Here is a 17110-nt window from a genome sequence, read left to right as displayed (position 1 = left end):
AGATGTGTGATTTTGATGTGGGTGCTTCAGATTCTCAACCCACACCGACTACTCATTCTACATCATTTTTAAACATATTATACCTTAATAAAAATGTTGGCATTTAAGATCAGGGAGAAAGGAACTCACACTGTGCTTTGACCTAAGAATAGCTCTGGATCTCACACCCCAATAAGGTTTGTTTTGCCTGTATCAAATCTCTCCAATTCTCCTCTCCTAGAGTTTGCTCATTCCAACTGATGCAGATTTGAATCTGCTCCAGGGAAAAGAGCTGAGGGATGAACCACTGTATATGCCTGCCCGGTTCTCTAAAGTAGCCCTGACATTCATTGTATCCCTAGACTTTCACAGACCTTCTAGGGATCAAAATAACTAGGTCTGACCCAAGACCGGGTCATATCCCATACTTTGGGCATCCTAGTGCCATTCTGTATCCTTCAAAGCCCAATTCAAATGCCCTCTTCTCCCTAAAGCCCAAGAATCAAGACTCTTGGGTCAAAGCTGAAACTGACTCTTAGACCAAGGCATTCCCAGCTACGGAATTTCAATGAAAAACTATCCTAACTTGTTGTGTTCTGTGTCCAAAGCTTCTGGCCCTACTACAAAGCTGGATTGACAGAGTATACATCTGGTAGGTCTGTACCCACTAGCAGTAGTGGCTATTTTGTAGTTCTCACTCTGATTTCCTTGGTGATGGAAATGTTGCCTATCAAGGTATGACCCTCCCAAAAGGACTCGTGCCCAACAGTAGTCTATCTGCTACACTGGCTTCTCAGCTCCTCAGGGTATGGCTGTTCTACCAGGAATTGCAAACAGTTGTAGACTAATCCGGATTCTAACTTGGGCACGGGAAACAAAATTGCTGCCACCACTCTTCACTCTCCTCCTCCTTTCTCTCCTGGAGTTTCTTAAGAAGTTGGGTGCCAAACATGTTTGGAATTACTACTGGTTACAGCAAGACTCCTGCCTAAGCTACAGGTCTCTACATTAATTCATCTCCCACAGTACCAAATAGAACCATCCCCCAGAGATACTTTAGAAACACACATATTCTTCCTTCTTTCACAGTCTATGGAATATCTGTGAGTTGCCCTAGTGTTACTGGGAAGAATTCAATTCAAGAATTCAGGCAATGAGGGTAGTGAAAAAGGCAGCAAAGAGACAGTAAATCCTGACACTACTGTCTAAGAAGGGGTATCTGAATGACAAGATTTTTGATTGTAGAAGATGAGGAGTCAGTGTTCTAGGGCAACCAAAAATATGAAGAAAAATATTATGTTGGGTCCTCAAAGGAGGAAAGGTTGAAACAAATGAGGGAAAATGGCAAAGGCTTTAAGGAGAAAATGGCATTTGATTTGGGCTTCAAAGGATACATAAGAGGGCAGCTCCATGGCACAGTGGATAGAGCACCAGGCCTGGATTCAGGAAGACCTGAATTCAAATCTGGCCTCAGACACATACTAGCTGTGTGCCTCTAGACAAATCAGTTAACTTCATTTGCCTTAGTTTTCTCATTTATAAAATGATCTGGAGAATGAAATAGCAAACTACTCCAGCAGGACAAGAGCAGGACAAGACTGAAAACTGAATGAACAACAACAATAACGAGAAGAATTAAACAAATGAAAAGTGGAAAAGACACTGAGCACACATACAACACGGAAAATGTCCAGGTGTATTGAGGTTCTGACAAGTAGTCCTCCAACTGTTAAACAGCTAGAACCATAGCTTTAGAGCTACAAGAGTCCTTAAAGGTCATCTAGCCTAAACCCCTCATTTTATAAGGGAACTGAAGACCTAAGAGATGAAGTGACTTGCTTGAACTCCCACAGAGAGTAAGTGGCAGAGCCTGTATTCAAACTCAGGTCAATTGGCTATAAAGCTAACACTCCTTACATGATAGCTTGTGAATATAATAATAAATAGAAAGTAAGCAAAGGTAAGTCTGGGTGGGTAAAAGAGTACCAGGTTGTAAAAGGACTTTAAATTTACTAAAAACTTGACTTAGTAAATTGTAATAATAGTAATAATAATAGCTAATATTTATAGAGTACTTACTGTGAACCAGACTCTGGGATAAGTACTTTACAATTATTACCTTATTTGGCTATGCAACAACCCTGGGAAGTGGGTACTATTATTACCCCCATTTTACAGAGGAGTAAACGGAGGCAAACAGAGGTTAAGAAATACAGCTAGTGTCTAAGATTTGAACTCAGATTTTCATGACTTCAGCCCAACCCTAGGGAGTTATTGAAAATTTCTGAGCAGGGAAGGGAAGGTTTCTGAGTGGAGAGATGACAACAATAAATATATAAGGAAGAAAAGTCTGGTGGGCGTGAAAAGAATGGATTGCAGTAGTAAAGAGAAGAGGTAAGGTGCTCCTCTGTTAAGGAGGTATTGCAAGCCAAGTCATTCATGTGGGTTATAATAAGAACCCATCCTGGGGTAATGACAGTAGGAGGGACAGGGAGAGAGTACATAATTAGAATAATTGAATTCCATAACCAATCAGACATAAGCACTGAAGAGGGGGAAGAGTCAAATGCTAAGGTTTTGAACAGGGGAGACCAGGTGAATGGTGATAATTCAAACAAAAGTCATAGTCAGGACATTATAGACAGCCAAGTAGCACAGCAGAAGGAATGCTGGGTCAAGTGAGGAAGACACATCTTCGAGTTCAAATCTGACCTCAGACATTTACTAGCTGTGTGATCTTGAGCAAGTCATTTTATTCTGTTTGCCTCAGTTCCTTATCTGTTAAATGAGCTGGAGAAGAAGAATTGAAATCAACTCTACAGGTAGTATAATGCTCACCAAAGCACTTTCCTTGGATTCTGGGTCCTTTAACACCACAGAAACCAATTTATCTTGGATTAGGATGTAATGGGAATCCTTTTTGAGTTATCTTATTTCAGTCAGTCAGTCAACAAGCATTTATTAAATTTATTAAATGCTTGCTCAGGGCCAGGCATGATGCTGATAATAAGGGGTACAAAGAAAAGCAAAAAATAGTCTTTGCTTTCAAGAAGTTCGTAGAATAATGGGAAAGACAACACATAAGCACTTATACAAACAAAATATTTACTGAAGAAAGAGAATACAAAGAGAAGGCATTGTATTGGGGGAGGGCAGATTGAGAAGGTGGGATTTTGAAGGAAGTGAGGGCAGCCTGGAGTCTGAGATGAGGAGAGAGAGAATTCCAGACACAGAGGACAGTCAGTCTGTGAAAATGCCCCAAAATGGGAGATGGAATGTCTTGTACGAGGAACAGCAACGAGTCCAGTGTCCCTGGATCATGGAATACTTGGAGGAGATTAAGGTGTAAGAAGATAAAGATGGGGGGCAGGTTAATAGGGGTTTTAAAAGACAAACCAAGGATTTGATGTTTGATCCTGGAAATGGTGGGAGCTGCTGGAGTTTATCAAATAGAGAGATGACATGGTCAGATTTATATTTTAGGAAGATCATTTTGACAGCTGGCGAGGAGGGGATAGACTTGAGGCACAGAGCCCAACAGAAGGTTACTGCAATAGCCCCATTGTGAGGTGAGGAGGACCCGCACAGTAGTGGTGACAGTATCAAAGGAGATAAGAGAGCATATGTGAGAGATGTTAGAAGGAAGAATTGATAGGGCTTGGTAATAGATTGGTTAAGGACTAGGACAGAGAGTGAGAATTCAAGGATTACACTTGGGGGTTGAGCCTGGGTCTTTGGGAGGATGATGGCATCCTAAACAGTAAAAGGAAAATTAGGAAGAAGGGAGGGATTGGAAAAAAGATCAAGAGTTCAATTTTAGACACAGTGAGTTTAAGGCACCTATGAGACATCCATTTCAAGATGTCAAATAAGCAGTTGCAAATGTGAGAGTAGAGTTCAACAGAGGTTTAGGACTGGGCAAGTATATCTGAGGATCCTTTGCATAGAGATCATTGAGTCTATGGGAACTGATAAGATCATCAAGTGAAATAATATGGAGGAAGAAGAGAATATGACCCAGGACAGAATCTTAAGAGACTCCCAATGTTAGTGGATGCTACTTGGAGGAAGTTTCAGCAAAGGAGGTGGAAGAGAGTGCTCTGACAGGTATTTGTTATGCTGTTTTTCCTTTGTCAGGAAAAAAAACACACAAGAAAACAAACTAGTTTTCTTTTGAACCTGGCATTCCTTCAAGTAACCATTTATCTCTTCCTTCTTCACTGTCAAAAACCAAGGGAGAGTGGGGTACCGTCTGCCACATCTACTTCCTTGCCACCCATTTACTCTTCATCATTTGGGATCTATCTGCACCATTCTCCTACATCAGTAAAGAATCAAGCAAAGTTAATAGTTACCCAGATTTGACAAGACACTCATGAGTCTTGAGTACATCTTTCAGAAGGATGGTTCGCAGAGGCTCCCTGTCCTGGGAAGAGACACAGAGCAAAGTAGAGTAAGTCCATCTAACCTACCCAGGAACCAACTGACACACCTCTTCCCTTCCTACACAGAATTTGCCCCAATTCAGTAACAGACATCTCCAAATCTAAGTAGGAAGAGAAGCAACAAAGTGCAAACTCAACCAAAAATATGGCCTCAAAGATGGTTAAAACTTAGACCTATGTGATCTAGGGAAAACCATTTTATCTCTCTCCCTTCAGTTTTCTCATCTGTAAAATGGAAGGGTTGGGCTACATGGTTCTTTCCAATTCTAGATCTTATGAGTCTATGAATTCCTGACATGGATGAAAATTTTGGGGAGACAAATGGAACATGGTACCCTTTGTAAATGTGAGAAGGAAATAAGGCTAGGGATAGGAATCTATATATTGGAAGGGCAACTGAGAAAGGGTAGTGCAATTTTCTATGTTCAGGCTTATGATGATGGTATTAATAATAGCCATATACCAATAAGTTTATGAGGGCACAAATGGACCCAGGATGCTAAAGGGATCCTTTGCTGGGTCCCAGAGCTACCATTACTCACCTGTTCACACTTGAAGTAGGAAAGGGAGAAATCATCAAGAGCAAAGAAACGACGTTTCCAGTTCTTTCTCTGAAACAGAAAAGAGATGGCTCTTTGTATACTGCTCATTCCAGAGATCTTAAACGATATAGGCTCTAAGATACCATTGTTCTACAGCATGGTATTTAAGGTAGCAGGATTTGTCATTTACTAGCCTTGTACCTTTGGTTGAATCACTTTATACCTCTCTGAGGCTTAGTTTCCTAATCTGTAAAATGAGAATATTACATTTACTTCACAAGTTGTGAAGATAAAATGAAATTATTTATTTTGCTTAATAAATATTAATGGGCTAATGTTAGCTATTATTTTAGGTAATAACAATACCATTTATGACATAATATATCATAATTATATGCAGAGGATAATATTATTACTATCACTATTATTATAGCCAAGTTCGCCGGGGTTTTATGACTGTGAAATAAGATAATGAATAGAAAGGACTCTATAAACCTTAAAGGACAACACAAATGTGAGGGTGAGGAAGAGGGGGAATAGAAGGAAAAAGAGGAATCCTTAATCTCCTCAGGGGGGTACATTAGCTTTTTATTCAGTAAGATTAATTCTCTGATCATTTTGGGTAAAGAAATAGTCATAAATAGGTTGATGTCTCATCCTAGCATAATTTTTATCTCTTCCCACAAATCTTTATGGTCTCAACAATTCAATTCAATAAACATTTTAAAATCCCTACTATGTACCAGACACCATTCTAAGTGTTGGGCAAAACACCAAAAAAACCCAAAAAACCAAACACAAAAGACAGTCTTTGCCCTCAAGGAGTTTACAATCTAATAGGGAAGACATTATGCAAACAAATATATACAAAGCATGCTATTAACAGGATAAATATATATGATAACTGCTATATACAGAAAATAAAAAGGGAAAGAATTAGAATTATAAAGAATTAGGGAAGGTTTCCTGTAAAAGATGGGATTTTAATTGGAGGAGGGAGAACATTTCAGGCATGGGGAATGGCCAGAGCTGGAGATTGTGGAATAGCCAAGAGGTCAATGTCGGTGCATCCAAGAGTATGTATTGGGAAGTAAGGTATAAGAAGACTGGCAAGGGCCAGGTGATGAAGGACCCACTCCCAATGATGGCACTTACCACATTCCCCTGTTTCACACAGTAGCCACTCTTAAGGAGGGGTGGCCCAGCTGAGGCTCGGCAGCCTGAAGTAGGGATGTAGCTTTGAGACCTTCGCAGAATAGCGTGGTGCCCTTGCCCACCTGCATCCGTCCCATCCCCGCCATTCTACAAGAGAACAGTCCCGGGAGTCAGTTTCTTTTTCTCATCCCACAAACTCCCCACCTTGACCTCTTCACCCTTTCCCTGCCTCAGTCATCCCCTTGGCTTTCTCTATAAGAACAATGCTTACTCTTATACCAAAAAAAGGCTGTTACCTGGGAGAAGTCCATCAGAGCTGGGAAAGCAGGAGGAAGTAGATCTGACTCTAATCAGAAGTGTGTGTGTGTGTATAAATATACACATATATGTATAAATATATATGCCCACATACATATGACATATATGTACACATATAATCCAAATGGGCATCTTTATAACCTTTAACCACTGGAGGGCAGGGTGGAGAAGGGAGGAGAAGGTGGAAGAGAAGAGAAGGGAGTCCAGTGTACGTGTTCTCACTTTGGCTGACTTCCTCTGTCCCTAATCTCACGTGATATCTCTTATGATGATAGTAGCAGTCTGAGGCAGCTAGGTTGCACAGTGGGTAGAACTTTGGATCTGGAATCAGGATATCCGAGTTGAAATGCTCTCTCAAACTCTTACTAGCTATGTGACTATGTGACTAGCTACTGGGAAAATCACTTCACTGCTGTCTGCCTCAGTTTCCCCAAATAGGAGTTAGAAGCAGGAATAGTATATCTCTCTGTCACCAATGCAGAGCCTTGCTATTTCTGCATCCTCACCAATGATGACTACTTCCTTCATAGCAATCACTTTCCAGGTACTAGGGAAGGCCACACACTTTTAAAAATCAGGATTATCTTGCCCACAAACACTATTTATGGCTCCTCTGAATCCTTGACCTAAATCATACTCAATACATTTCTTTGCATATGTCACAGCAATAACATCATACTTTTGGTTTTCCCAAACAATAACTCCATCCCCACCCCCAGCCTTCTATACCTGGTTGATGGGTGTGTGTACCACAACCCCACCAATGATCTCTGTCTTATATGCCACCTGTTGCTTTTTTTCTAGAGGCGGAGGAACTGCTGGGCTCTTAGTAACCTCAGTAGCCAGGGGCAGGCTCCCCACTTTGGGCACCTGGAAGAAGAGGAAGCACAGAAAACGTTAGTGCAGAAGATAGCAATGAATGTTAGAATATAGGCTCAGTGGCAGAATGGGGTCATCTGTGACTATTGATCATTGCACCTTTGATGACACCGTACTACCTCTTAGGTACGCATACAGGGTAAAACTAATCCTTATAAATGGAAGACTTCAGAAGCAAACAGAAGTAAGTTGAAGGGAGCCTGCTAGGGTGAATGCTTCTGAATGCTCCCTGGGGCATCTCAGGTATAGGACCTACAGGCTGGCAATCCCACAAGCTTCACCTGAATTTCACCTTGCATTTACACATAGGAGTACCGTGCAGTCCTTTCTATCTACATATATAACCACTCGATCTTTATCCAAAGAGAACACACAAAGCATGTGAAAGAGTAGGAAAACAGAACTGATTTTTGCTTTGAGAACTCAGTTAAAATTCCCATAGAAACCTCCCCTTAGTGGCCATACTCTGAACAGGAACTCCAACCAGAGAGGACATATAAGCAATATTAAAAGTTACTTTGAATCTAGAAGCCATTGTTCGAGCAAAATATCAATGCTATCTGACTATGTATTCCATTAACCCCTATTCAAATAGAGAAATTCTTGCAAATCTAACTTGGACTAACTCTGTTCTCTATTCTTGCTATTATGTTCAGCCTCTAATTTCTATGGATTCTCATGTGTAATAAATTAGCAATGAATTTATCCGGGTAAGGACAAGCAGGCTCAAAGAGTTATAAAATCCCAGAAAGGGCCTCAGGCTATCTAGTCCAACCCATACTGGAATGAGTACACAAGTGGCCATTATAGTTCTGCTTGAATGCTTTAGTGATGGAATTCCCATTGGCTCCTGAGGTGGTCCATATACTTTGGACAATTCTAATAGAATAGGAAGTCTTTCTTGGCTTCAAATCAAAATATTATTTTACATAACTTCTATGCATTGTACCTATTTCTAACTCCTTTTGGTCATCTGCAAATTTGATCAATGTTACCTATACCTTCATTTAAGTTGTCAATACAAATGTTTAAGAGGAAAAGCCCAAAGACAGATCCTAGAAATACTCCACTGGAGACCCCCCTGCAAGTTAACATTAATTCATTAACAGACACTCTTTGGCTTCAGTTTTTTCAATCAGTTCTAAATCCACCTACTTCTATTAAAATGGTAAACCAATCCTCTTCATCTTGTTTACCAGCATAACAAGGAAAACTCTGTCAAACAAATGCTTTACTGAAGTTCAAGTATGCTTTGTCTCTGGCAAACTTTTCTTATTCCCTACTTCTCATCTTAAGGCACCTGCATTATAAACCTGGCAAAAGCCTGGCAGAAAGAATGAATCCCTGGCACCTGAGATACACTCTGTAGTTCCTCTTTCCCAAAATAATCCAGAATTCCTATCTTTTAAGTTTTTATTTAAAATCATCATAATTCCACTCACCATTTCCCTAACCTATTAGTGGCTTACCTCTTGGAGTTGAATTTACTTAGATAGCCTGATGATCCAAAAAAGTACATAAAGTCATTCCCAGACCATTGTTCCTAATTTTCCCTAAGCTATGATTGTTCATCATAGTCTTTAGAACAGGTGGGTTTTATCCTAATTTCTTCCATTGGTTCCAGAAGAAACAACCCCTAGACAACAGAATAGAGAATAAAACTAAACTAGGAGAAAGGCTGTAGCCTATGTAATGGAGAATCCCCAGAGAGCAGGTGCCATGAGCAATATTGATGTCAGCTTTCATAATGATGAACTTGGGGGGAAAATTGATTTTCTGCTCCTGTCTGTCAAACAGACAAAACAAGAGAAAAAAAAAAGAGAGACAAAGCCATCAGTAGGATCTCTAGAACGTTGTTTTCTCCTGATCAGCAACAAATAAGAATATAGGAAAGCCCTTGCTTGTTATCCTAAAGAATCTTTAAATCTGGTTCCACAAATCCTTCCCTTACTTGTGGCTCTCATCAGCACTGTGATTCTTCTCCATCTGAGATGCCTACCAGAATAATTACATAGGATCAGAGCATTTTAGAATTAAAAAAGGATAACCTGAGGGACGTCAATTCCATAGATCACATAGCTGGTTTGTGCCAATGCAAGGCCTTCCAATTCCCAAACTAGGTCTTTCCCAATTGCCCCAAACACTCTAGAATTGGAACAGTTAAGAGCCCCAGTGTTTATGGGAGAACACCCACAACAACCCCAGATGCTGAAAGGTCTTTTGGCCAGGAGCTATTTCCTGGAAGAGAATCTGGAGGTGAAGAGTTAGGTAGTTCGATGACAGCTGCTCCCATGGAGGCAGAGGCTACGAGAGACAGACAGACAGAGAGAGACAGAGAGAGACAGAGAGACAGAGACAGACAGACACATACACACACACACACACAGACAGAGAGACAGAGAGACAGAGAGAGAGAGAGAGGAGCAATGGTGACTGAGGGCAAGTAGAGAAAAATCCATGATTATAAGAAATAAGTCAGAATTCTCAAGATGCCTCAGAGATTGAAATTTGAAAAAAAAAAATCAAATGAAGGTATCATGAGATGGATGGACAAATCTGGTCCAAAAATCTCAGAAACTCCACGTCCTCAAAGTACTTTTTGACAACTGCTTTTCAGGGGCAGCTGGGTGGCTCAGTGGATTGAGAGCCAGGCCTAGAGACAGGAGGTCCTTGGTTCAAATCTGATCTCAGATGCTTCTTGGCAGTGTGACCCTGAGTAAATCACTTAACCCTAATTGACTAGCTCTGACCATTCTTCTTCCCCAAATGGGGTAAATGGGCTAAGAAGACCTGGACACAACTGAATTGATTGAACATTTCATCCTAACATTAAACCTTAATTAGGAGGGCTGACATTAAAAGGACTTCCAATATACCTCCTATATCCCAAGCCATGATAGAACTATATGACACAGAATTGGCAGGAATCTTAATACCAATTGACTCTCTGTCATGGGGAGAATTCTAGCTCACCCACCCAGTTTGACCTTGGGTGAGTCATTTAACCTAAGCTTCAGTTTCTTCAATTGTAAAATTCTGCTCTTTAGGTGAATCTTCCAGCTTTATATCTCCTATCCTATAATCCCAATCCCTCCTTGTAGAATGTCTGCTATTAGAAATATACCTGTAAAGAATCACCCACATTGCTTAGTTTGGGGTTCCTTTTACTGCATAATTTTCAGTCTTCTAGGGAATATGTATATTCACTGATATAGTATTTCTTAAAAATATCATATTCTCATATTTTTATTGTAATAACTCAGCATCTTCAGGATCATATAATCATAGGAATCATCCAATTTTGAGTTAGAAAAGACCTTGAAAGGGCAGCTAGGTGGCTCAGTGGATTGAGAACCAAGTCTAAAGACAAGAGGTCCTGGTTCAAATCTGGCCTCAGACCCTTCTAGGAGTATGAACCCAGAGAAGTCACGACCCCCATTGCCTAGCCCTTACCACTCTTCTGCCTTGGAACCAGTTTACACAGCATTGATTCTAAGATAGAAGGTAAGAGTTTAAGAAAAAAGAAGGAAAAAAGAAAAGACCTTCAACATCACCTTGTCCAATCCCCTCATCTTAGATAATAAACAATGTGGCCCAGAAAAGAGAAGAGACTTGCCCAAAGACACATAGCTACTAAGGAACAGAACTAAAGATTGGAAGCCTTGAGATCAGGTCATATAAGGAAATGCTGAAGGATCTAGGATGCTTATCCTGGGAAAAATAGGAGCTTTGATAAATGTCTTCAGGTACTTGAAGAGCTATCATATAGAAGGCGAATTAAACTTGTTCTTGGTCCCAGAGGGAAGAACCAAGAACAATGTGTGGACACATAGATGTGTCAAAGGAATAAATTAGGTTGGATATGATATAATATTATTAAAGCAAGGGTGTGCTGGAGGTGCCATTAGGTTAAGTCTGAATTGATTTTCAGTGTGAGCATTTATACCTTGGAATAGCAAATGCTATAAATTGGGGCTTGATTTGTTGGGGGGGTTAATTGTCTAGACTTCAAAAGTGATGGAGTTAATATTTCAGATTAAATTTAGAAGTGTGTCTTGTGTTCTGAAGAGCTAATTGTTAAGCATTTACCAGCACATTCCTGGATATATGGGAAACTTTCCCAATAACTAGAGCTATTCAAGTATAAAATGTCATCTATGCTGCACCAGGAGTGCCTACATGAGGTATGAGGTTGAACCAGATAACCTCTGAATTTTCGTTAAGTCTTAAGATTCTATGATTCCATGAAACACTCCAAATATAATTTATTTATAGAGATCCAAGGGAGAAAAACTTGTCCAAGCATATGTTTGGTATTAAAGGAATTGATCATTAGCCTTCCTACACAGAGTAGTGTCCCCTTCGTGAATAATATGGTTAGAAAATGGAATGTCTGATAGCCTTAGGCAAAGGTTCCCATACCCACAATGCAGACAACTTCCCAGTATACATAAATGCATATACATATACACATATTCAATGACACACTCCTTCTTGTATGAGAACACTCAAAGGAACTATGATTTTTGTCAGCTTCTGGGAACTCCCTCCCTGGCAATAAAGATTCAAAACCTTTCTAAGGTTTAATAGTGAAATCAGAGATATGGTTAAATAAGTTGTTCAGGGTGATCCGCTTTTTCTCTAATCTTCAATCTCTCTCCACTGAGTTTCTCTGAAGCTTACAAATACACCCATGTCTTTCCCATCCTAAAATTAGATTTTCTTTCAATTTAATTTGATCTGATTGCAGCTAGCTTTAAACCTATGTCTCTTTATCTCCCTCATGACTAATCTTGAGAAAGCTATCTAGACAGTGTCTCCATTCCTCCTCTTATACTCTGTAAAACTTCTGCAAATTGGTTTCTGACCACATCATTCAACTAAAACAGATCTCTCCAAAATTACCAGTGATCTCTTGATTGTCGAATCTAATGGTCTTTTCTCAATGCTCATCCTTCTTGGCCTCTGCAACCTTTGGAACCCTCTATTCTCCTGGATACTCTCCCTTTGGGTTTCCTGACATTGACTTCTCCTTATTCTCCTCTTAGATGTCTGGCCGCTCCTCAGTCTTCTTTGCTAGTTAATCTATGTCACTATGTCATCTATGACACTCACAAACGATGAGTGTCCCCCAAGACTTTGTGCTGGCCCTCTTCTTTTTTCTCTGTTCTCTTCCCTCACTTAGTGATCTCATCAGCTCTTATGGGTTCAATTATCATCTCTATGCAGATGTTTCTCAGATCTACGTATCCAGCCCTGGTTTCTGTCCTGAGCTCTGTCCTGCATCAACTGTCATTTATACATCTCAAACTGGATGTCCCAAAGACAACAAATTTAACATGTACCAAGCTCATTATCTTTCTCCCCAAAACATCCCCTCTTCTGAATTTCCCTATTACTGTTAAGGATACCACCATTCTCCTACTCACCCAGGAGTACAAACTTAAGTCACAGCATCCTCCTCTATTCATTTTATTCACTCAATATAGCTAACCTGTTGCCAAACACTATTTTTTTTTTACATTATCACAACACCTGCTCATGTATGGTCCCTTTGGTCCCTATTGTCAAAGTGACTTATCCAAAGTATAAGTTTAACCATGTTATTTTCATATTCAGCAAATGCTATTGGCTCCTCATTACCTGCTGGATCAAAAATAAAGCTCTGTTCAGCATTTAAAGACCCTGGCCTCTTGGTTTCCTTGGTTCCCTTCAAGACTCAGCTCAAATTCTACTTTTTGTACGAGGCCTTTCCATGCCTCTCCAGCTAATAGTGCCTTCCCTCTGAAATCGCTCCACATTACTAAAGGTGTGCATCTTATACGTTATTTTTATATTATTTCCCCATTAGAAAGTGAACTCTTTGATCTTGACTTTGCTTTTCTTTTTAGATTTAGCACCTACATGGTACCTGCCACCTATGTACTTATTATGCTTTTGATTAAATGTCAAAAGCTGGGTTTGTAATCAGGATTTCCTTTCATCAAGCCTAGGATGTTATCTTCCCTGTCAGGCTACCTCATCTTCTGATCCGTATAGGTCCGAGAATATTCTCTTGGAGGATTCTTCAACATACAAATAGAGGAAGATGACATGAGCCCTAGAGCAGTCGCTCTTCAAGGTTCAGTGATTCTTCTAAAGGAAGCACCTTTAAACCACAAACTGACTTTGTTGTTCTGGGCTCATCTGAAAAACAGCAATTGGTCTAGCAACCCTTTGAAGTGAGAAGAGGAGCCAGAGGACTGGTGACAGGATCCTACCTTCTCTCCTACCTCTGCCCCTACTCCTTATCCTTCACTTTTCGAAATTTGTGAAGCACTTTGTGAACGTTAAAGTGTTCTAAAAATGTAACCTACTACAATTATTATGACCACACTTTGGCCCCAAGTTCTCCCAGAAATTACCCAAAATGTGACTGACCATAAACCTTGGGAATTCTGAAGTGATCCTACCCCCCAGGGGACTCTCCATGAAATTCCCCCGGCCCTCGCTGAATCTCCAAATCTCAGTTCAATTTGTGGTCAATCAGTCATGAAACAAGACTAGGTGGTTGGGAACTGGGATTAGAATAGGCTAACTGGGAAAGTCCCCACCCTGGTCCAAAATTCTTTCCCAGATCTTTTAGATCCTGCACTGCGACAAAGGGTCTTGCTCCCAGCAAAGATGGAAAAGAAACCATACATACGGTGATCTTGCTGGCTTGGTTCAGTGCCTCTACCCAATCCTTCAGGTCTTTCTGGTCATTGGCTTGCAGGAAATAACGCTGGGAAAGGGCATTGATAACTGCAGGCATGCAGGCAACAAGACAAAAACAACAACAACAAATCCTCAATCAGCATTCAGGCATCAGACAGAGGCATCAATGAGTAACTCATTTTTGAGATGAGGTTGCATGGGTTCCACAATGCTGACCAGGCAAGTTTCCGTGATTCCAGGCCACTCGGAAGAATATACAGGAAAGAAAAGGCTATTACTACTCCCTCCTCTGCTCTAAAACTATCTTACTTCATCATGAAAATGTCAACTGCTCCATTTCCTAATATGCTGATCTTCATCTATGAAGACAATCCAGTATGGCATGCCCTTGGATTCCTTTTCCAAGATTGGCAATGATGCTATTCTTTTTTTTTTTTTAACCCTTACCTTCTGTCTTGGAATCAATACTGTGTATTGGCTCCAAGGCAGGAGAGTGGTAAGGGCTAGGCAATGGGGGTTAAGTGACTTGCCCAGGGTCACACAGCTGAGAAGTGTCTGAGGCCAGATTTGAACCTAGGACTTCCTGTCTCTAGTTCTGGCTCTCAATCCACTGAGCTACCCAGCTGCCCCAATGATGCTACTCTTAACCAGTATCCTTTATTATCAGTGGCATGGCGACAAGATGGCTGGCTGGGATGGTTAGAATGTGACATAAAAATCCAAATCCAACCCATGATATTGGGCTTAGTAGTGGCATGCTCTAAATAAGAGAGCTACCTAGGTGTCTTTGGGATCAATAAAAGAGCTCCCTATGCTTCTTTGGCTAGGCTATCTATAGAATCCAAGGAGTCACCCATATTTTTGAGTCATGAAATAAAAGAAATGTCTGGATAACAAATAAAGGGTTGTTTTAAGCAAATTTTATGGATGTCTTTTATATTGACATTAGAGTCATTTCTAGAAATGAATCACCCTGTCTCCTCTCACTGCCACTTCCTCCCTCCATAATCAAAACCGAATCCTTTCAGGGAGCAAAGAAAAAGTGAAGCAAAAGGATCCAAGGTAGTGGTCGCCTCTATGTAGAGCACATTCTTCCCCAGGAATACCTTGCTTCTCTGCTAAGAGAAAAAAAAAGGCCTGTCCCTGAGTTGCTCTTTGGGACTGCTCATTTTTTTAGGGCCTCAGATTCCTGTTTCCTTTTAGTGATCTTTTCATTCACAACGTCACAGGGAATGTGCATATCGAAAACTCGATGTTAAACCATTCTAAGCAATGGAAGTATGGGAATTTTTTGGGGGGTGGCTGGAAGCTAATTTGTTCCCTTTACTATGCTTTGATGGTCTGTGGTTCCTTCACTATGGGTAACTCTCCATTCCTCAGTAAACACGGAGGGAGATCCCTGCTTCCAAAAGCGTATTAGCTGGGAAATCTACCTGTGATGAAACTCTCCCAGCTGAGCAAGGCTGGCTTTCAGATAGCAATACGGCCCTGGTCCACACTGAAAGCTTCTTCAGCTTGCTAGGATGCGCCAGAGGTTCCAGAGCCCTAGTCAGGTGGTCATGAGCCCGGCAACTTCCACGCCACGGTCAAACATCCACTCCAGTCAGCTTTAGTGAATGTGGGGAGAATTTGTGGGGGGATTAGAATATGGGGAGGAAAGTCCCATGGGATAGATCCGGAATCCAGTCACAAGACAAAAGGACAGCGGGACCCCAAGAGGCTATTTTTGGTGTACAAATCATAGATTTAAAGTCGAAAAAGACATGAGAAATCATCAAGCCCAAGCCTCTTGTTTTATTTTTCGAACCCCTCTTTTTGCAGATATAAACCTGAGGTCTGGAGAGGTTAGTGACTTACTGCCACCTAAGTAATAAGTAGAAGAATCAGGATTTCAATCCAAATCCTGTTTCTAAATCCAGCAATTTTTTCCCCACTCTTCCATGCTATCTCCTCCTTGCTGCCAGATACGGTGCTGCTCACAGTGAGCTCCTAACGTACTTTGTCAGTGTTGGTCGAAAACTAGTTGCTGTAATATCCTTTGGAGCTGGCTAGATCAATGGCCATCATTTAACAACAATAAAGCCTCCAGCTTGCTTGAGAAGTTTTACAATGTGAATAGACCTGGAGCACCTGAGGCCCTTTATTAAGGACCCGGGAAACATGCATTTGCATGTACTTGTATATAGGCATGTTATGGATAAGACATTTTACATAATATTTTACTTTTAATCTTCTGGGGCCAAGGGGACTGGAATATCAATGTGTTTCTTCTCTAGTAGCTATGGCTAGAGCAATTTTATTGGGCATAGGTATTCTAAGGAATTCTGGAAGTCAGGAAGACCCGGATTCAGATTCTGCCACCAACATTAGTTGCAAGACCATAGGTAAGTCCCAAACTCTCTCAAGTCCCAAATAATACTTGAAATTGTCCCTCATAGAGTTGTTCTGTGGCTCAAATGAGGTCATGTTTTGTTTTTTTCTGGGAAGCACTTAGCTCATGTATGGATGCCAGTTTATAAAGCAGATAAGTCGCACAATGGAAAAGGGCCAGGCCTGGAATCAGGAAGAGTGTTCAGATCTGGTCTTAGTCACTTACTGGCTTACTGGCTTGCTGGCCGCTGGCAAATCACTAACTGTTTGCCTTAGTGTCCTCCTCTGGAAAATGAATTAGAAAAGGAAGTGGCCGACCATTCCGGTGTCTTTGCTAAGAAAACTCCAAATGGAGTCACAAAGTGTTGAACACGACTAAAAGTGATCAAACAACAAATGTCCGCTATTTAGCATCATTCTCTTGGAGACTCGAGAGATCCTGGCGTGGCTTTAGTGTCTCTCCCTCCTTCCCCATCTCTCTTCTCTCTCTGTCACACACGCACACACACACACACACACACACACACACACGCACGTGCACACTCGCACACACACGCACACACACGTGCACACACGCATACTGAAAAGCCCACTGAGCTTGTGGACGGGAGACAACCTCCGCTAGGGTCCAGCCCGTAGAATGGGTGGATTGGGCGAGACGGTTTTGAAAGCGCCTTTCAGCTTCTACCGTCTACGTCAGTCCTGCAGGCACACTCAAATCTGACT

General features: G+C 41.1%; 1 protein-coding gene across 2 annotated transcripts in view; it reads right to left on the bottom strand.

Annotated features, from left to right (window-relative positions):
- PLEKHA2 (pleckstrin homology domain containing A2) overlaps positions 1 to 17110 on the bottom strand; it is a 118374-nt gene that overhangs the window by 15366 nt on the left and 85898 nt on the right. For both annotated transcript variants that reach the window (XM_007476368.3, XM_007476369.2), the window contains exons 5-9: positions 14004 to 14101; positions 7169 to 7309; positions 6122 to 6268; positions 4967 to 5035; positions 4335 to 4405 (exon numbers count right to left, since the gene is read on the bottom strand). In XM_007476368.3, coding sequence (XP_007476430.2) covers positions 4335 to 4405; positions 4967 to 5035; positions 6122 to 6268; positions 7169 to 7309; positions 14004 to 14101 — 526 coding nt within the window. The remainder of the gene's footprint in view (positions 1 to 4334; positions 4406 to 4966; positions 5036 to 6121; positions 6269 to 7168; positions 7310 to 14003; positions 14102 to 17110) is intronic.

Source organism: Monodelphis domestica, chromosome 1 (assembly GCF_027887165.1).
Source record: "Monodelphis domestica isolate mMonDom1 chromosome 1, mMonDom1.pri, whole genome shotgun sequence".
NCBI lineage: Eukaryota > Metazoa > Chordata > Mammalia > Didelphimorphia > Didelphidae > Monodelphis > Monodelphis domestica.
Note: the sequence above shows the minus strand (reverse complement) of the source record. Positions and strands in the feature narration are given on the sequence as shown.